General features: G+C 58.6%; 1 protein-coding gene across 5 annotated transcripts in view; it reads right to left on the bottom strand.

Moving 5' to 3' along the window:
* Ahnak2 (AHNAK nucleoprotein 2) overlaps positions 1 to 20,582 on the bottom strand; it is a 48,714-nt gene continuing 28,132 nt past the window's right edge. For 3 of the 5 annotated variants that reach the window (XM_039113411.2, XM_039113413.2, XM_039113412.2), the window contains exon 7: positions 1 to 20,582. This exon is cut by the window's right edge and continues 8,168 nt beyond it. In XM_039113411.2, the coding sequence (XP_038969339.1) occupies positions 3,671 to 20,582 (16,912 nt within the window). In that variant the 3' untranslated portion in view covers positions 1 to 3,670. The other 2 variants (XM_063262711.1, XM_063262710.1) reach the window with 2 other exon arrangements.

The raw sequence follows: 20,582 nt of genomic DNA on the forward strand, positions 1-20,582 counted from the left end.
TTTTCTTTTTTTTTCCCGGAGCTGGGGACAGAACCCAGGGCCTTGCACTTGCTAGGCAAGTGCTCTACCACTGTGAGCTAAATCCCCAACCCCACTCAGCCATTTCTTTCACACACTGTCCTCTTTAGCCTGGTAAAATAAAAGTTCCAGAAACCTGTAATTTAACGATTAGATTTATATGTTAAATTCCCAATCCACACAACAAATTCACTGCCAGTTAATAAAGATATAAAGCGCCCAGCTAGACAGGATAAAATTGACCTAGTCCCCCTGGATCTGGATCATCCTGCTCTGTCTCCGTCTTGATTTTCCGCTGATTCTCTTCTCTCCTTCCTAGACTTTTCCCCACCTACCCTTCCTTCTCATCCAATGATAGGCTTTGCCTTATCCTGGGCCCGCCTTGCTGCATAATGACATCATCCTATATCTACCTGCCCTGTTGATGTCCCAGGAGTCTTAGTGGGTTGGAGCTCAGGGATGGTTTGGGGTGTGGAGAGCACTGGATACAAAATAGATGTCCAGGGTCCTTCTGTCCTGCAGTCTTGAACACCCCTCCTCTGCCCTCTCCTTCCATCTGCGCTCAGGGACAGCTAATACGATCACATCAGGCAGGGGCCAAGCTCTTGCTGCTTCATCAGTGCCCATTCTCACCCACCTGAAGGACACCTTGGGGGTCAGCCTCCCCGTCTGTGCAGAAAGCTCCCTAAACCCAGCCTGCCTTCCTGCTAATTGTGTAAGGATCTGGAAGTGTGGTTACAGGCAGCTCACATGGCCCTTCGGGACCTAAAAGGTGCTGGGGCTGGGCAAGGCCAACCTCTACCATGGCTGAGGCGGCTCCTCGCAGACTCCCACCAGGCTCCAAGAGTGCATACGTGGGTTTGCTGCATGACTCTCAGACACACTCCAGGGCAGACACCAGTTCAGGCTGCCCTGTTGGCTCAGCCAGGATGGGTCTGTTTCACCCACTGGTGTCAGTGCCAGACTTCTTGATTTATTCTAAAACAGATCCAGCTTGACAGGTTTAGGAGTTGGTGAGGGTCTTGTACTATGACATGGCCCTTCTCGAGGTGGCAGACAAACTTTTAATGGGTCCCATGGTATCCAATACCAGGTACTTACACCTCTGTGTACTCCTGCCTTGAGTGTGGGCAAGGCGCATGCCTTGTGGTCTCTAAAAGAACATACAAGATAAGGGATTTCTCATCCTCGGTTGAGTGACATGAGAACGTACTGCCGTCTGTCTGGGAGTAGGACCCTTGCTGGCTATGCAGGCAAATCCATGTGATAGAGTAACCAATGGCTACCAGGAAACAAAAAGACGAAGTCTTCCATGTTCACCCAGTTCCCAGGTAACTGACAAAGCAATTATGGCAACCTCAGTGGCTCTATCTGGAGACGAAACATAGCCCCTGCTTACATCTGATGTCATCCCTGGAGGGCCTTGAGCAGAGGACTCACTTAAGACAGGCGGGGACTCCTGACCCTTGGAAGCGAGGAATAATGAATGTGCAGTAGACCGACTCTCTCTGTAGTGTTACTGGGCACACATCAAGTTTGGCAGGCACTTGTAAGTCAGGCCAGAGAGAGGCTGGGAAAACTGGGCAAGGGGTATCATGGCTGTTCCTGTCTGTGTGGCCAAGGTGTACTGGCCCAGAATGCTTTCCAGAACCTTCTATGCATCCACAACTTGGCTGACTCTCCAGCCTGTGTGGCTACTCATGGAGACATGGAGAGAAGAGCCCAACCTTTCTTCCCTGGCCATTCCCCTATACATGTCAGCTACCACCCTTTGGCCTTCTGTGGGCAGCTTTGGGAGTAGCCAGTACTCACACCACCCCACTCTTCATGGGTGACTCAGTCAAGCCACAAGCCATCCATCCTGTCTGTGAGAGAAGGAATACTTGTTGCCAAGAGCCTCTGTGGGTCAGGAGGGAGCTAAATTCAAGTTTCAGTGTCTCCCTGGGAAGAGTGAATAATACCAGGAAGGCCTCAGTAGGCAGTCAGGAAGTTGCAGAAAGCCCCGGGCCTTGCTCCAGTAACACAGGAATTCACTTCAGACTGCAGGAAGGTCCCTCAGGCAAAAGCAACTTCTGATGATGGGCCATGCCCTGAGCTAAGCCTCCAGGGCAACTAGCTGCTCTGTGTTGGCCCTACTCATCCTAGCCCTGCTCTGTCCAGATGGCAGGAGGGGTGTGCTTGTGGCCCTCCCCTACTCAGGGTTCTGATTTCTTCCTCTGTACCCATGAGGTCTCTGGCTGAGGGTGTGGTGGTCAAACACATGCAAAATGGCAGCCCCTCTGAGATGAAGCTCAGCTCTGGTTTCTGGAGCTACACAGTAGAGAGGAAGACTAAAGTGCAATGAGAGGAAAGCTAGTACTGGCTAGCTCAGTCAGTAGAGCACGAGACTCTTAATCTCAGGGCCGTGGGTTTGAGGCTCACGTTGGGTGCCATCTATTGTAAAATTATAATAACAGTTTTCTCTTATCCCCACTAGGTCCAGCACCGCAGTGCCCCAAGAATCTGGTAGATATCTTGCCAGAAGCACACATCCCAACTCCATGGTGGCTCAGTGTCTCTGCTGCCACACACTCTCCCAGACTCAATTCTCCACAAGAAAGAACACATAACACAATAACCTCTGATCTAATAGATAAGATATAATTGCCCACCTAAACATACAAAGCCCTATACACATCCATCCCTCAAGAATATTCATAACAACCTGTAAATACACAGAGTGGAATTTCCTCAAACTTTTCTCCCACCCATCCTTCCTTCTCATCCAATGACAGGCCTCGTTCTATCCTGTACCCGCCCTCACCTGTATGACATCCTACAGGGATACACGAGGGTCCCAGAACAAAAGACCTCAGCAAACCAGACCACTGAATGTATCGCTTCCTTTATTGAAGGTGACTGAACAGGGCTGTCTGTATGGGCTGCTGCAGTCTGTACACTCAGGAGCCAGAGCATGGAACTTGTACGTGCCTGGGAAAATAGTTGCACACTGGCAGGCCAGTAGACAAATAGACCCACACCAAGGTCTCATGGCAAACCCGTGTGTGAACCCTGCTGGACAACCCATAGTTACCACTGAGTGCAGACAGCCACTGGTCAGATCTATCTCCCACACAGATACACCCTCAGTCCACACCCCGAAGCATGCCATTGGTTAGAGTTGGAGTGCATGGCCAGAAAGGCAATGGGGTTTCCCCAGGATGCACCCTACTCTGCCTGCTGAGTTCACCAGGAAACAGCAGCAGCAAGAGAGAGGTTACCCCAAAAGCGGCTCCTACCCGCACAGGCATAGGAACCTCAGAGACAATATTGCTCTTGTGGTGATGGACAGCCTCTTGGGACTTACCCCATGAAGGCCAACAGAATTCTCAGAACTAGACAAATTTGCAGCCTCTGTTGCTTCCAAAGCTTGCAAGAAAGTATGGTATTTTGGGTCCATATAGGAGGGCTGTGTGTGTGTGTGTGTGTGTGTGTGTGTGTGTGTGTGTGTGTGTGTGTGTGTGTGACAGGTAGGTGATATTCATTTCTGCTTTGGTCTCAAGCCTGTGGATCTACATAAGATCATGCGTTCTAGGGTGGGGTGCACTTGTAGCGCCCAGTACCTAAGTTTCAGGTTTGGTTGTTTGTCTCACCCACTGACTGGCCTCTGACCTCATTTGGCCACAGGCCTGGGTATAGATTTGTCACCAGTGTCTCTAGTCTGTTCCAACAGTACTAGTTCTGTTCTTGCAGAGGATGTCACCATTGCTTCAGAACCAGGCCCAGCACTTGTCACCTCTGACTTGGCTTCCTCCTCCTCCTCTGGGGAGAAACTTTCTCGAGCATCGAAAAAGGTTACTGTTTCCTCCTGGAGCTTGTGTTCTGCCTGGCCTTCGACATCTTCAGTGCTTCTGGGCTTCTTGGTTGGTGAAGAGGAGAATCCTAACTTGGGAAACCGGAACCAGCCCGCCTTCTCCTGCTTTCTGGGCAGTTCAGGGTCCAGCCGAGCGGTAGGCTGCACGTGGACAGGAGATCTTTGGGTAGTGTCTCTGGAATCAGCGGCTGTCTCTTCCACAGAGGAGAACCCAATACTTGGAAGCCAGGACCACAGCAGGCTGGACTTTTTACCTTCTGCTTTCTGTTTTGTATCTGTATCAGGGGCCTTAACCTCCTGGCTGTCCTCAGGAAACTCAAGGATCTCTGCTGGTTCCTCATCTGAGGTGCCGTCCACAAGCTGGGGCCCAGGAGGCATGCCAGTTCCAGAAGAGATAATCTCAAATGGTTCGCCAGTGTCAGGTGGGACCTCAGCAGGAATGGAGTGTCCCCCTGCAGCAGCTGGCATGGGAACTCCACCCTCACCCTCCTGGGAGTCAGGACCCACTGTATACACACAGGCCTGCATAGGGGGCTCTGGAATTTTCACTTTCAGCAACGAAAACCCGTAAGAAGGAGTCTGGATCGTAGAAGCAGGGATCTCTGATTCCCGCACAATCTGAGTACATAAGGGTCCGGGGACCAAGGGGTCAGCACTCGATCCTTCCACTCTGCTGGAAATGGCAACTTCTTGACTCTCACCTCGAGAGCCCTGAATGTGCACTCTGACCTTAGAAATCGGAGATGCTTCTGAAGATTGCTCAGGGCTTGCTGGTGGCATTCCGGTATCCTCGGTGCCCGTCTTTAGAATGCTGGCTTCCCAGAGCCCGGGGCTACCCTTATGAACGGTACTATCAATACTGGCCTCTACCTCCCTCACCACAGGGAAGAACACATCAGCCTCGGAGCTGGGAGCAGGGAAGGAGAACCGGGGTACCTTCAGTTTGGGGAATGTGACAGTCAGTACAGAATCCTCCCAGAGCTGACTCATGCTCACCACAGAGACCTGGGATGGCACTTCGGTGAGGGAGGCCTTCAGCCTCAGAGGCCCTTGCGGCTGGGAAGCCAAGTGTCCCGTTCTAGCCTCCATCTCATCAAGAATATTTCCTCCTGGCCCAGGATGCTGCTCCCTGCCTGTTCCTTCTGGAGGAAGCTGGGGTTCTGAGACTCTCACACCAGGGACCTCGAGGGAGATAGAACCTTGGCTCCCACACTCAGGGGTGGGCAGATGTGTACGGGAGAGTTCAACAGTGGAGTGATGCATCCTTGAGCCTGTTCCATGGAGATCGTGTTTCACAACCTCGGCATACGTTGGGCGTTCTAGGGGCCTCACACCAGTCCCTTCTTCTGGGGACCCCAGGGAGATATGTGTCTCTATCTTGGACTCAGGCACATGGGACAGCTGCATGCAGGCTGCTGCTGTTTCCTCTGCCTCTGAGGGCATGTCGATGACAGGAGTCTGTGACTTTTGAGGGGCTTCCTGTTCTCCAGCCCGGTCTCGATCCTTGGATGAGGAGCGTCTGAAACCCGGAACTCGGAACTTGGGTATTCTGAACCGGCGCTCTTTCGAGTCCGTTGACATCTCTTTTGCTGTGGGATCCATCTCAAGGTCTTCCACGGTGGGGGCACTATCCCCCTGTCTCCCGGATGGCTGCGGGAGGCCTTCTGTTCTGGGTGTTGCCAGTTCCCCAAAGGGCTGACTTGGAGAGACAGTCTTGAGACTTTTGCCGTCACCTCTGACATTCAGGTCATCTTTGGGAGGAGGAAGTTCAGTTTCGGATGTAGGCAACTCTGCTGTAGTGGAAGAGGCTCTAACATGGAGTTCTGTGGTGACGTCTTTTGAATGAGTGTCCCCAAAATGGGCATCGCTGACAGCTGTTTCTATGACGTCCAAATCACCTCCAGATGTGGTACCAGTGAGTGAAGGCCTCAGGTCTCCCTGTGGCACAGCAGCCGACCCCTTAGAAACCTTTACCTTGGGTAATGCCAGTCGCGGCAGAGAGAAGCTCAGCTTCCGGCCTCTTCCCTTGTCTACTTCCTTGTCCAGAGATCCATGCTGGGGGGATTCTACAATGGAAACCTCACTTTGAATTTCAGAATCTGTTTCCGCCGAGGACAAACCTAGACTAGGCAGTGGGGACTCCTGTGAATCAGACTCAACTTTAGACCCCGATGTCTTCTTTGGAGACCAATGTAAGGAAGGTAACTTGATACTGGGCAATTTGAAAGAAGTGTCTTTCATTTCTAGAGTAGATGTTTCGGGTGGTGGACTGATTAAAGACTGACTAGAAGATACATCCAAAATGCAGACGTCAGAAGCATCAGAAGACGGGACCTGAGGGGCCGCTGAACCAGACAGTGTGTCAGAGGCTTGAGGTGAATGGACACCAGCCTCGGGCACAGACGGAGGACATTCAGACTCAGAAGGTGGAAGAGACAGGACGAATTTGGGCTTGTGGAATTTGGGAAACAGAATGCGCGCACTGAACTGAGGGAGTGTAGAATCAAGAGAACCAGGTGGAGGGTCCACCATGATCGAAGAACGGCCAACATATGAATAGAAAGACTGAGAAGTATGAGGGGAGGGTGAAACAACAGCACCGGGAAAACCATCAGCCGGAAAAGCAGCTACTGCATGGCTAACATCATCATCGGGATAATGGAAAAAACCTTCCCGGTTGGAGGAACCCACCTCATCATTACCACCAGTCACATCAACTTTGGGGCCCTTCACTTCCACATGGGGCCCCTTGACGTCTACCTTGGACATCTTGAACCTGGGGATCTGGACCGTGGGCAGGTGGCCCTTAGGACCGGCATCCGCAGCAGCCTGGGCAGACATTTCTACATCGGACGACTGATGCTCCAACACCATCACGTCCATCTGGCCTGCCCTGATCTCCAGGTCGGTGGAAGGCAGCTGAATGCTGACGTCAGGTGTCTTCAGGTCACCCTGCACAGAGGGCAGTGCCACGTCCCCCTCCACCTTGGGAGCCCCCACCTCCAGAGAGGACTCTACGGTGGGCTTTCCAGGCATGGACACACTGAAAGAGGGCATTTTGATCTTAGGCATCTTGAACTTGCTGTCTTTGGCGGCCACGTCTTGGTCACCCAACACGACATACCCTTCCAGCTTGGCACAGGGTGCCTGGATGTCGACCTCCACACCGGGCAGGGCCACATCCAGGTCAGGGGCTCTCACTTCGCCCTTGGCTCCCTTCACATCCACTTTGTGGCCTTTCACTTCCACCTTGGGCATCTTGAGGCTGGGCATCTGTACCTTGGGTAGGTGGCCCTTAAGGCTGGCACCAGCAGCAGCCTGGGCGGGCGTCTCTGCATCAGTCGGCTGGTCTTGCGCCAGCATCATGCCCTCCTGCCTGGCCCTGAGCTCCAGGTCGGCAGAAGGCAGCTGAATGCTGATGTCAGGTGTCTTCAGGTCACCCTGCACAGAGGGCAACGCCACGTCCCCCTCCACTTTGGGAGCCCCCAACTCCAGGGAGGCATCCACTGTGGGCTTCCGAGGAACCGACACACCGAAGGAGGGCATCTTGAACTTGGGCATCTTGAACTTGCTGTCTTTGGTGGCCACCTCCTTGTCTCCGAGAGCCATGTCCCCTCCTAGCTTGGCAGTGGTCACCGGGATGTCCAACTCCACGCCGGGCAGGGTGACCTCCAGGTCTGGGGACCTAACCTCACCCCTGACACCTGTCATGTCCACTTGTGGGGCCTTCAGGTCTACATGTGGCCCCTTGACGTCTACCTTGGGCATCGTGAGGCTGGGCATCTTTACCTTGGGCAGGTGGCCCTTAAGGCCAGTGCCTACAGCAGCCTGGGCCAGCATCTCGGACTCAGGCAACTGGTCCTCCGCCAGCTTCACGCCAACCTGGTCGGCCCTGAGATCCACGTGGGCAGAAGGCAGGTAAACGCTGACCTCAGGTGTCTTCAGGTCTCCCTTCACGGAGGGCAGCGCCACCTCCCCCTCCACCTTGGGAGCCACCAACTCCAGGGAGGCCTCCACTGTGGGCTTGCCAGGTGCAGACAATCCGAAGGAGGGCATCTTGAACTTGGGCATTTTAAACTTAGTGTCTTTGGCAGCCAGGTCCTTCTCAGCCAGCACCACGTCCCCTTCCAGGTTTACACTAGGAGCCTGGATGTCCATCTCCATGCCGGGCAGGGAGACCGCAAATTCGGGGGCGCTCACCTCACCCTGGGAGCCCTTCACTTCCAGGGTGGGTCCCTTCACATCCACGTGGGGTCCCTTGAGTTCCACCTTGGGCATCTTGAGGCTGGGCATCTGAACCTCGGGTAGGTGGCCCTTCAGGCCGCCACCGACAGCAGCCTTGGCAGGCGTCTCTACATCCGGGAGCTTAACGCCCACCTGGCCTGCTCTGATCTCCAGGTCAGTGGAAGGCAGCTGAATGCTGACGTCAGGTGTCTTCAGGTCACCCTGCACAGAGGGCAGCGCCACGTCCCCCTCCACCTTGGGAGCCCCCAACTCCAGGGAGGACTCTGCAGTGGGCTTTCCAGGCATGGACACACCGAAGGAGGGCATCTTGAACTTGGGCATCTTGAACTTGGTGTCTTTGGCGGCCACGTCTTGGTCACCCAGCAAGACATCCCCTTCCAGCTTGGCACAGGGTGCCTGGATGTCGACCTCCACACGGGGCAGGGCCACATCCAGGTCAGGGGCTCTCACTTCGCCCTTGGCTCCCTTCATGTCCACTTTGGGGCCTTTAACGTCCACTTTGGGGCCTTTCACGTCCACGTGGGGGCCTTTGAGGTCTACCTTGGGCACCTTGAGGCTGGGCATCTGCACCTTGGGCAGGTGGCCCTTAAGGCTGGCGCCAGCAGCAGCCCGGGCAGATGTCTCTGCATCGCTCGGCAGGTCCTCCGACAGTTTCTGGCCCTCCTGGCTGGCCCTGAGCTCCAGGTCGGCAGAAGGAAGCTGCATGCTGACGTCAGGTGTCTTCAGGTCGCCCTGCACGGAGGGCAGCACCACCTCCCCCTCCACCTTGGGAGCCCCCACACGCAGGGAGGCATCCACGGTGGGCTTGCCAGGCACGGACACGCCGAAGGAGGGCATCTTGAACTTTGGCATCTTGAACTTGCTGTCTTTGGTGGCCACCTCTTTCTCTCCGAGAGCCATGTCCCCTCCTAGCTTGGCAGCCGGCCCCTGGATGTCCACCACCACACCGGACAGGGCGACCTCCAGTTCAGGGGACCTCACCTCACCCTTGACCCCTGTCACGTCCACTTTTGGGGCCTTTAGGTCCACATGGGGCCCCTTGACATCTACCTTGGGCATCTTGAGGCTGGGCATCTGCACCTTGGGTAGGTGGCCCTTAAGGCTGGTGCCAGCAGCAGCCTGGACAGATGTCTCTGCATCAGTCGGCTGGTCCTCCGCCAGCTTCACGCCCTCCTGCCTGGGCCTGAGCTCCAGGTCAGCAGAAGGCAGCTGAATGCTGATGTCAGGTGTCTTCAAGTCGCCCGGCACGGAGGGCAGCGACACCTCCCCCTCCACCTTGGGAGCCCCCACATGCAGGGAGGCGTCCACGGTGGGCTTGCCAGGCACGGACACGCCGAAGGAGGGCATCTTAAACTTGGGCATCTTGAACTTGCTGTCTTTGGTGGCCAAGTCCTTGTCTCCCAGAGCCTTGTCCCCTTCTACCTTGGCAGCGGGTGCCTGGATGTCCACCTCCACGCCCGGCAGGGTGACCTCCAGGTCGGGGGACCTCACCTCACCCTTGACCCCTGTCATGCCCACTTTTGGGGCCTTTAGGTCCACATGGGGCCCCTTGACATCTACCTTGGGCATCTTGAGGCTGGGCATCTGCACCTTGGGTAGCTGGCCCTTAAGGCTGACCCCAGCAGCAGCCTGGACGGATGTCTCTGCATCGGTCGGCTGGTCCTCCGCCAGCTTCAAGCCAACCTGACCAGCCCTGAGATCCAGGTGGGCAGAAGGCAGCTGAATGCTGACATCAGGTGTCTTCAGGTCCCCCTTCACCGATGGCAGTGCCACATCCCCCTCCACCTTGGAAGCCCCCACCTCAAGGGAGGCCTTCACAGTGGGCTTGCCAGGTGCGGACACACCGAAGGAGGGCATCTTGAACTTGGGCATTTTAAACTTAGTGTCTTTGGCAGCCAGGTCCTTCTCAGCCAGCACCAAGTCCCCTTCCAGGTTTACACTAGGAGCCTGGATGTCCACCTCCACGCCGGGTAGGGAGACCTCAAATTCGGGGGCGCTCACCTCACCCTGGGAGCCCTTCACTTCCAGTGTGGGTCCCTTCACATCCACGTGGGGTCCCTTGAGTTCCACCTTGGGCATCTTGAGGCTGGGCATCTGAACCTCGGGTAGGTGGCCCTTCAGGCCGCCACCGACAGCAGCCTTGGCGGGCGTCTCTACATCCGGGAGCTTAACGCCCACCTGGCCTGCTCTGATCTCCAGGTCAGTGGAAGGCAGCTGAATGCTGACGTCAGGTGTCTTCAGGTCACCCTGCACAGAGGGCAGCACCACGTCCCCCTCCACCTTGGGAGCCCCTACCTCCAGGGAGGACTCTACGCTGGGCTTTCCAGGCATGGACACACCGAAGGAGGGCATCTTGAACTTGGGCATCTTGAACTTGGTGTCTTTGGCGGCCACGTCTTGGTCACCCAGCAAGACATCCCCTTCCAGCTTGGCACAGGGTGCCTGGATGTCGACCTCCACACGGGGCAGGGCCACATCCAGGTCAGGGGCTCTCACTTCGCCCTTGGCTCCCTTCATGTCCACTTTGGGGCCTTTAACGTCCACTTTGGGGCCTTTCACATCCACGTGGGGGCCTTTGAGGTCTACCTTGGGCACCTTGCAGCTGGGCATCTGCACCTTGGGCAGGTGGCCCTTAAGGCTGGCACCAGCAGCAGCCTGGGCAGATGTCTCTGCATCGCTCGGCAGGTCCTCCGACAGTTTCTGGCCCTCCTGGCTGGCCCTGAGCTCCAGGACGGCAGAAGGAAGGTGCATGCTGACGTCAGGTGTCTTCAGGTCGCCCTGCACGGAGGGCAGCACCACCTCCCCCTCCACCTTGGGAGCCCCCACACGCAGGGAGGCATCCACGGTGGGCTTGCCAGGCACGGACACGCCGAAGGAGGGCATCTTGAACTTTGGCATCTTGAACTTGCTGTCTTTGGTGGCCACCTCTTTCTCTCCGAGAGCCATGTCCCCTCCTAGCTTGGCAGCCGGCCCCTGGATGTCCACCTCCACACCAGGCAGGGCGACCTCCAGTTCAGGGGACCTCACCTCACCCTTGACCCCTGTCACGTCCACTTTTGAGGGCTTTAGGTCCACATGGGGCCCCTTGACATCTACCTTGGGCATCTTGAGGCTGGGCATCTGCACCTTGGGTAGCTGGCCCTTAAGGCTGACCCCAGCAGCAGCCTGGGCGGATGTCTCTGCATCGGTCGACTGGTCTTCCGCCAGCTTCAAGCCAACCTGACCAGCCCTGAGATCCAGGTGGGCAGAAGGCAGCTGAATGCTGACATCAGGTGTCTTCAGGTCGCCCTGCACCGAGGGCAGCGCCACATCCCCCTCCACCTTGGGAACCCCCACCTCCAGGGAGGCCTCCACGGTGGGCTTCCCAGGAACGGATACACCGAAGGAGGGCATCTTAAACTTGGGCATCTTGAACTTGGTGTCTTTGGCGGCCACGTCCTGGTCACCCAGCACGATGTCCCCTTCCAGCTTGGCACAGGGTGGCTGGATATCCACCTCCACGCCGGGCAGGGTCACATCCAGGTCAGGGGCTCTCACTTCGCCCTTGGAGCCCTTCACGTCCACCTTGGGGCCTTTCACATCCACGTGGGGGCCTTTGAGGTCCACCTTGGGCATCTTGAGGCTGGGCATCTGCACCTTTGGTAGGTGGCCCTTCAGGCTGCCCCCGGCAGCAGCCTGGGCGGATGTCTCTACATTGGTCGGCTGGTCCTGCGGCAGCTTCAAACCCACCTGGCCTTCCCTGAGCTCCAGGTCGGCAGAAGGCAGCTGAATGCTGACTTCAGGAGTCTTCAGGTTATCCTGGACAGAGGGCAGCGCCACGTCCCCCTCCACCTTGGGAGCCCCCACATGCAGGGAGGCATCCACACTGGGCTTGCCAGGTGCGGACACACCGAAGGAGGGCATCTTGAACTTGGGCATTTTAAACTTAGTGTCTTTGGCAGCCAGGTCCTTCTCAGCCAGCACCACGTCCCCTTCCAGGTTTACACTAGGAGCCTGGATGTCCACCTCCACGCCGGGCAGGGAGACCTCAAGTTCGGGGGCGCTCACCTCGCCCTCAGCACCCTTCACTTCCAGTGTGGGTCCCTTCACGTCCACGTGGGGTCCCTTGAGTTCCACCTTGGGCATCTTGAGGCTGGGCATCTGAACCTCGGGTAGGTGGCCCTTCAGGCCGCCACCGACAGCAGCCTTGGCGGGCGTCTCTACATCCGGGAGCTTAACGCCCACCTGGCCTGCCCTGATCTCCAGGTCAGTGGAAGGCAGCTGAATGCTGACGTCAGGTGTCCTCAGGTCACCCTGCACAGAGGGCAGCACCACGTCCCCCTCCACCTTGGGAGCCCCTACCTCCAGGGAGGACTCTACGGTGGGCTTTCCAGGCATGGACACACCGAAGGAGGGCATCTTGAACTTGGGCATCTTGAACTTGGTGTCTTTGGCGGCCACGTCTTGGTCACCCAGCAAGACATCCCCTTCCAGCTTGGCACAGGGTGCCTGGATGTCGACCTCCACACGGGGCAGGGCCACATCCAGGTCAGGGGCTCTCACTTCGCCCTTGGCTCCCTTCACGTCCACTTTGGGGTCTTTAACGTCCACTTTGGGGCCTTTCACGTCCACGTGGGGGCCTTTGAGGTCTACCTTGGGCACATTGAGGCTGGGCATCTGCACCTTGGGCAGGTGGCCCTTAAGGCTGGCGCCAGCAGCAGCCTGGGCGGATGTCTCTGCATCGCTCGGCAGGTCCTCCGACAGTTTCACGCCCTCCTGGCTGGCCCTGAGCTCCAGGTCGGCAGAAGGAAGCTGCATGCTGACGTCAGGTGTCTTCAGGTCGCCCTGCACGGAGGGCAGCACCACCTCCCCCTCCACCTTGGGAGCCCCCACACGCAGGGAGGCATCCACGGTGGGCTTGCCAGGCACTGACACGCTGAAGGAGGGCATCTTGAACTTTGGCATCTTGAACTTGCTGTCTTTGGTGGCCACCTCTTTCTCTCCGAGAGCCATGTCCCCTCCTACCTTGGCAGCCGGCCCCTGGATGTCCACCTCCACACCGGGCAGGGCGACCTCCAGTTCAGGGGACCTCACCTCACCCTTGACCCCTGTCACATCCACTTTTGGGACCTTTAGGTCCACATGGGGCCCCTTGACATCTACCTTGGGCATCTTGAGGCTGGGCATCTGCACCTTGGGTAGCTGGCCCTTAAGGCTGACCCCAGCAGCAGCCTGGGCGGATGTTTCTGCATCGGTCGACTGGTCTTCTGCCAGCTTCAAGCCAACCTGACCGGCCCTGAGATCCAGGTGGGCAGAAAGCAGCTGAATGCTGACGTCAGGTGTCTTCAGGTCGCCCTGCACTGAGGGCAGCGCCACGTCCCCCTCCACCTTGGGAGCCCCCACCTCCAGGGAGGCCTCCACGGTGGGCTTCCCAGGAACGGATACACCGAAGGAGGGCATCTTAAACTTGGGCATCTTGAACTTGGTGTCTTTGGCAGCCACGTCTTGGTCACCCAGCAAGACGTCCCCTTCCAGCTTGGCACACGGTGCCTCGATGTCCACCTCCACACCGGGCAGGGTCACATCCAGGTCAGGGGCTCTCACTTTGTCCTTGGCTGCCTTCACGTCCACCTTGGGGCCTTTCACATCCACGTGGGGTCCCTTGACATCTACCTTGGGAATCTTGAGGCTGGGCATCTGTACCTTGGGTAGGTGGCCCTTAAGGCTGGCACCAGCAGCAGCCTGGGCGGGCGCCTCTTCATCGGTCGGCTGGTCCTCCGCCAGCTTCACGCCCTCCTGCCTGGCCCTGAGATCCAGGTGGGCAGAAGGCAGCTGAATGCTGACGTCAGGTGTCTTCAGGTCACCCTGCACGGAGGGCAGCGCCAGGTCCCCCTCCACCTTGGGAGCCCCCACCTCCAGGGAGGCCTCCATGATGGGCTTCCCAGGAAGGGATACCCCGAAGGAGGGCATCTTGAACTTGGGCATCTTGAACTTGGTGTCTTTGGCGGCGACGTCTTGGTCACCCAGCACGATGTCCCCTTCCAGCTTGGCACAGGGTGGCTGGATATCCACCTCCACGTTGGGCACGGCCACATCCAGGTCAGGGGCTCTCACTTCGCCCTTGGAGCCCTTCACGTCCACCTTGGGGCCTTTCACATCCACGTGGGGGCCCTTGAGGTCCACCTTGGGCATCTTGAGGCTGGGCATCTGCACCTTGGGCAGGTGGCCCTTCAGGCTGCCCCCGGCAGCAGCCTGGGCGGATGTCTCTACATTGGTCGGCTGGTCCTGCGGCAGCTTCAAACCCACCTGGCCTGCCCTGATCTCCAGGTCGGTGGAAGGCAGCTGAATGCTGACGTCAGGTGTCTTCAGGTCACCCTGCACAGAGGGCAGTGCCACGTCCCCCTCCACCTTGGGAGCCCCCAACTCCAGGGAGGACTCTACGGTGGGCTTTCCAGGCATGGACACACTGAAAGAGGGCATTTTGATCTTAGGCATCTTGAACTTGCTGTCTTTGCCGGCCACGTCTTGGTCACCCAGCATGACATCCCCTTCCAGCTTGGCACAGGGTGCCTGGATTTCCACCTCCACACAGGGCAGGGCCACATCCAGGTCAGGGGCTCTCACTTCGCCCTTGGCTCCCTTCACGTCCACTTTGGGGCCTTTCACGTCCACGTGGGGCCCCTTGAGGTCCACCTTGGGCATCTTGAGGCTGGGCATCCGCACCTTGGGTAGGTGGGCCTTAAGGCTGGCCCCAGCAGCATCCTGGGCAGGCGTCTCTGCATCGGTCGGCTGGTCCTGTGCCAGCATCATGCCCTCCTGCCTGGCCCTGAGCTCCAGGTCAGCAGTAGGAAGTTGAATGCTGACGTCAGGTGTCTTCAGGTCGCCCTGCACAGAGGGCAGCACCACGTCCCCCTCCACCTTGGGATCCCCCAACTCCAGGGAGGCATCCACTGTGGGCTTCCGAGGAACCGACACACTGAAGGAGGGCATCTTGAACTTGCTGTCTTTGGCAGCCACCTCCTTTTCTCCGAGAGCCATGTCCCCTCCTAGCCTGGCAGTGGTCACCTGGATGTCCACCTCCACTCCGGGCAGGGTGACCTCCAGGTCTGGGGACCTCACCTCACCCTTGACACCTGTCATGTCCACATGTGGGGCCTTCAGGTCTACATGTGGCCCCTTGACGTCTACCTTGGGCATCTTGAGGCTGGGCATCTGCACCTTGGGTAGGTGGCCCTTAAGGCTGACCCCAGCAGCAGCCTGGACAGATGTCTCTGCATTGGTCGGCTGGTCCTCCGCCAGCTTCACGCCAACGTGGTCAACCCTGAGATCCACCTGGGCAGAAGGCAGCTGAATGCTTACATCAGGTGTCTTCAGGTCCCCCTTCATCGATGGCAGCGCCACCTCCCCCTCCACCTTGGGAGCCCCCAACTCCAGGGAAGCCTCCACAGTGGGCTTGCCAGATGCGGACACACCGAAGGAGGGCATCTTGAACTTGGGCATTTTAAACTTGGTGTCTTTGGGGGCCAGGTCCTTCTCAGCCAGCGCCACGTCCCCTTCCAGCTTGACACCAGTCGCCTGCATATCAACCTCCAGGTCAGGCACTGAGACCTCAAATTCGGGGGCGCTCACCTCACCCTGGGAGCCCTTCACTTCCAGTTTTGGTCCCTTCATGTCCACGTGGGGTCCCTTGATTTCCACCTTGGGCATCGTGAGGCTGGGCATCTGAACCTCGGGCAGGTGGCCCTTTAGGCCGCCACCGACAGCAGCCTTGGCGGGCATCTCTACATCGGGAGGCTGACCCTCCGTAAGGGTAGCCCCCACCTGGCCTGCCCTGATCTCCAGGTTGGTGGAAGGCAGCTGAATGCTGACATCAGGTGTCTTCAGGTCACCCTGCACGGAGGGCAGCCCCCCATTCCCGTCCACCTTAGGAGGCCACACCTCCAGGGAGGATTCCACGGTGGGCTTCCCAGGCATGGACACACCGAAGGAGGGCATCTTGAACTTGGGCATTTTAAACTTAGTGTCTTTGGCAGCCAGGTCCTTCTCAGCCAGCACCACGTCCCCTTCCAGGTTTACACTAGGAGCCTGGATGTCCATCTCCATGCCCGGCAGGGAGACCTCAAATTCGGGGGCGCTCACCTCACCCTGGGAGCCCTTCACTTCCAGTGTGGGTCCCTTCACATCCACGTGGGGTCCCTTGAGTTCCACCTTGGGCATCTTGAGGCTGGGCATCTGAACCTCGGGTAGGTGGCCCTTCAGGCCGCCACCGACAGCAGCCTTGGCGGGCGTCTCTACATCCGGGAGCTTAACGCCCACCTGGCCTGCTCTGATCTCCAGGTCAGTGGAAGGCAGCTGAATGCTGACGTCAGGTGTCTTCAGGTCACCCTGCACAGAGGGCAGCGCCACGTCCCCCTCCACCTTGGGAGGCCCTACCTCCAGGGAGGACTCTACGGTGGGCTTTCCAGGCATGGACACACCGAAGGAGGGCATCTTGAACTTGGGCATCTTGAACTTGGTGTCTTTGGCGGCCACGTCTTGGTCACCCAGCAAGACATCCCCTTCCAGCTTGGCACAGGGTGCCTGGATGTCGACCTCCACACAGGGCAGGGCCACATCCAGGTCAGGGGCTCTCACTTCGCCCTTGTCTCCCTTCATGTCCACTTTGGGGCCTTTAACGTCCACTTTGGGGCCTTTCACGTCCACGTGGGGGCCTTTGAGGTCTACCTTGGGCACCTTGAGGCTGGGCATCTGCACCTTGGGCAGGTGGCCCTTAAGGCTGGCGCCAGCAGCAGCCTGGGCGGATGTCTCTGCATCGCTCGGCAGGTCCTCCGACAGTTTCACGCCCTCCTGGCTGGCCCTGAGCTCCAGGTCGGCAGAAGGAAGCTGCATGCTGACGTCAGGTGTCTTCAAGTCGCCCTGCACGGAGGGCAGCACCACCTCCCCCTCCCCCTTGGGAGCCCCCACACGCAGGGAGGCATCCACGGTGGGCTTGCCAGGCACTGACACGCCGAAGGAGGGCATCTTGAACTTTGGCATCTTGAACTTGCTGTCTTTGGTGGCCACCTCTTTCTCTCCGACAGCCATGTCCCCTCCTACCTTGGCAGCCGGCCCCTGGATGTCCACCTCCACACCGGGCAGGGCGACCTCCAGGTCGGGTGACCTCACCTCACCCTTGTCCCCAGTCATGTCCACTTTTGGGACCTTTAGGTCCACGTGGGGTCCCTTGACATCTACCTTGGGCATCTTGAGGCTGGGCATCTGCACCTTGGGTAGGTGGCCCTTAAGGCTGGCCCCAGCAGCAGCCTGGGCAGATGTCTCTGCATCGGTCGGCTGGTCTTCTGCCAGCTTCAAGCCAACCTGACCGGCCCTGAGATCCAGGTGGGCAGAAGGCAGCTGAATGCTGACGTCAGGTGTCTTCAGGTCGCCCTGCACTGAGGGCAACACCACGTCCCCCTCCACCTTGGGAGCCCCCACCTCCAGGGAGGCCTCCACGGTGGGCTTGCCATGTGCGGACACACCAAAGGAGGGCATCTTGAACTTGGGCATCTTGAACTTGCTGTCTTTGGTGGCCAAGTCCTTGTCTCCCAGAGCCTTGTCCCCTTCTACCTTGGCAGCTGGTGCCTGGATGTCCACCTCCACGCCCGGCAGGGTGACCTCCAGGTCGGGGGACCTCACCTCACCCTTGACCCCCGTCACGTCCACTTTTGGGTCCTTTAGGTCCACATGGGGCCCCTTGACATCTACCTTGGGCATCTTGAGGCTGGGCATCTGCACCTTGGGTAGGTGGCCCTTAAGGCTGGCCCCAGCAGCAGCCTGGGCGGATGTCTCTGCATCGGTCGGCTGGTCTTCTGCCAGCTTCACGCCAACCTGACCGGCCCTGAGATCCAGGTGGGCAGAAGGCAGCTGAATGCTGACGTCAGGTGTCTTCAGGTCCCCCTTCACCGATGGCAACACCACGTCCCCCTCCACCTTGGGAGCCCCCATCTTCAGGGAGGCCTCCACTGTGGGCTTGCCAGGTGTGGACACACCGAAGGAGGGCATCTTGAACTTGGGCATTTTAAACTTAGTGTCTTTGGCAGCCAGGTCCTTCTCAGCCAGGACCACGTCCCCTTCCAGCTTGACACCAGGAGCCTGGATGTCCACCTCCTCGCCGGGCAGGGTGACCTCCAGGTCGGGGGACCTCACCTCACCCTTGTCACCAGTCACGTCCACTTTTGGGGCCTTTAGGTCCACATATGGCCCCTTGACATCTTCCTTGGGCATCTTGAGGCTGGGCATCTGCACCTTGGGTAGCTGGCCCTTAAGGCTGACCCCAGCAGCAGCCTGGACGGATGTCTCTGCATCGGTCGGCTGGTCCTCCGACAGCTTCACGCCAACCTGACCGGGCCTGAGATCCAGGTGGGCAGAAGGCAGCTGAATGCTGGCGTCAGTTGTCTTCAGGTCCCCCTTCACCGATGGCAGCGCCACGTCTCCCTCCACCTTGGGAGCCCCCACCTCAAGGGAGGCCTCCACGGTGGGCTTCCCAGGCGCCGACACACCGAAGGAGGGCATCTTGAACTTGGGCATTTTAAACTTAGTGTCTTTGGCAGCCACATCTTGGTCACCCAGCAAGATGACCCCTTCAAGCTTGGCACAGGGTGCCTGGATGTCGACCTCCACGCTGGGCAGGGTCACATCCAGGTCAGGAGCTCTCACTTCGTCCTTGGCTGCCTTCACGTCAACCTTGGGGCCTTTCACGTCCACGTGGGGGCCTTTGAGGTCTACCTTGGGCACCTTGAGGCTGGGCATCTGCACCTTGGGCAGGTGGCCCTTAAGGCTGGCGCCAGCAGCAGCCTGGGCAGATGTCTCTGCATCGCTCGGCACGTCCTCCGACAGTTTCTGGCCCTCCTGGCTGGCCCTGAGCTCCAGGTCGGCAGAAGGAAGCTGCATGCTGACGTCAGGTGTCTTCAGGTCGCCCTGCACGGAGGGCAGCACCACCTCCCCCTCCACCTTGGGAGCCCCCACACGCAGGGAGGCATCCACGGTGGGCTTGCCAGGCACGGACACGCCGAAGGAGGGCATCTTGAACTTTGGCATCTTGAACTTGCTGTCTTTGGTGGCCACCTCTTTCTCTCCGAGAGCCATGTCCCCTCCTACCTTGGCAGCCGGCCCCTGGATGTCCACCTCCACACCGGGCAGGGCGACCTCCAGGTCGGGGGACCTCACCTCACCCTTGTCCCCAGTCATGTCCACTTTTGGGACCTTTAGGTCCACGTGGGGTCCCTTGACATCTACCTTGGGCATCTTGAGGCTGGGCATCTGCACCTTGGGTAGGTGGCCCTTAAGGCTGGCCCCAGCAGCAGCCTGGGCAGATGTCTCTGCATCGGTCGGCTGGTCTTCTGCCAGCTTCACGCCAACCTGACCGGCCCTGAGATCCAGGTGGGCAGAAGGCAGCTGAATGCTGACGTCAGGTGTCTTCAGGTCCCCCTTCACCGATGGCAACACCACGTCCCCCTCCACCTTGGGAGCCCCCATCTTCAGGGAGGCCTCCACTGTGGGCTTGCCAGGTGTGGACACACCGAAGGAGGGCATCTTGAACTTGGGCATTTTAAACTTAGTGTCTTTGGCAGCCAGGTCCTTCTCAGCCAGCACCACGTCCCCTTCCAGGTTTACACTAGGAGCCTGGATGTCCACCTCCACGCCAGGCAGGGAGACCTCAAGTTCGGGGCCGCTCACCTCGCCCTCAGCGCCCTTCACTTCCAGTTTGGGTCCCTTCATGTCCACGTGGGGTCCCTTGAGTTCCACCTTGGGCATCTTGATGCTGGGCATGTGCACCTTGGGCATGTGGCCCTTCAGGCCGCCCCCGGCAGCAGCCCTGGCGTGCGTCTCTACATCCGGAGGCTGATCCTTCATAAGGTTAACGCCCACCTGGCCTGCCCTGATCTCCAGGTCAGTGGAAGGCAGCTGAATGCTGACGTCAGGTGTCTTCAGGTCACCCTGCACAGAGGGCAGCGCCACATCCCCCTCCACCTTGGGAGCCCCCACCTCCAGGGAGGCCTCCACACTGGGCTTGCCAGATGCGGACACACTAAAGGAGGGCATCTTGAACTTGGGCATCTTGAACTTGGTGTCTTTGCCGGCCACGTCTTGGTCACCCAGCAAGACATCCCCTTCCAGCTTGGCACAGGGTGCCTGGATGTCGACCTCCACACCGGGTAGGGCCACATCCAGGTCAGGGGCTCTCACTTCGCCCTTGGCTCCCTTCACGTCCACTTTGGGGTCTTTAACGTCCACTTTGGGGCCTTTCACGTCCACGTGGGGGCCTTTGAGGTCTACCTTGGGCACCTTGAGGCTGGGCATCTGCACCTTGGGCAGGTGGCCCTTAAGGCTGGCACCAGCAGCAGCCTGGGCGGATGTCTCTGCATCTCTCGGCAGGTCCTCTGACAGTTTCTCGCCCTCCTGCCTGGGCCTGAGCTCCAGGTCGGCAGAAGGAAGCTGCATGCTGACG

Source organism: Rattus norvegicus, chromosome 6, assembly GCF_036323735.1.
Source record: "Rattus norvegicus strain BN/NHsdMcwi chromosome 6, GRCr8, whole genome shotgun sequence".
In the NCBI taxonomy this organism is placed as follows: domain Eukaryota; kingdom Metazoa; phylum Chordata; class Mammalia; order Rodentia; family Muridae; genus Rattus; species Rattus norvegicus.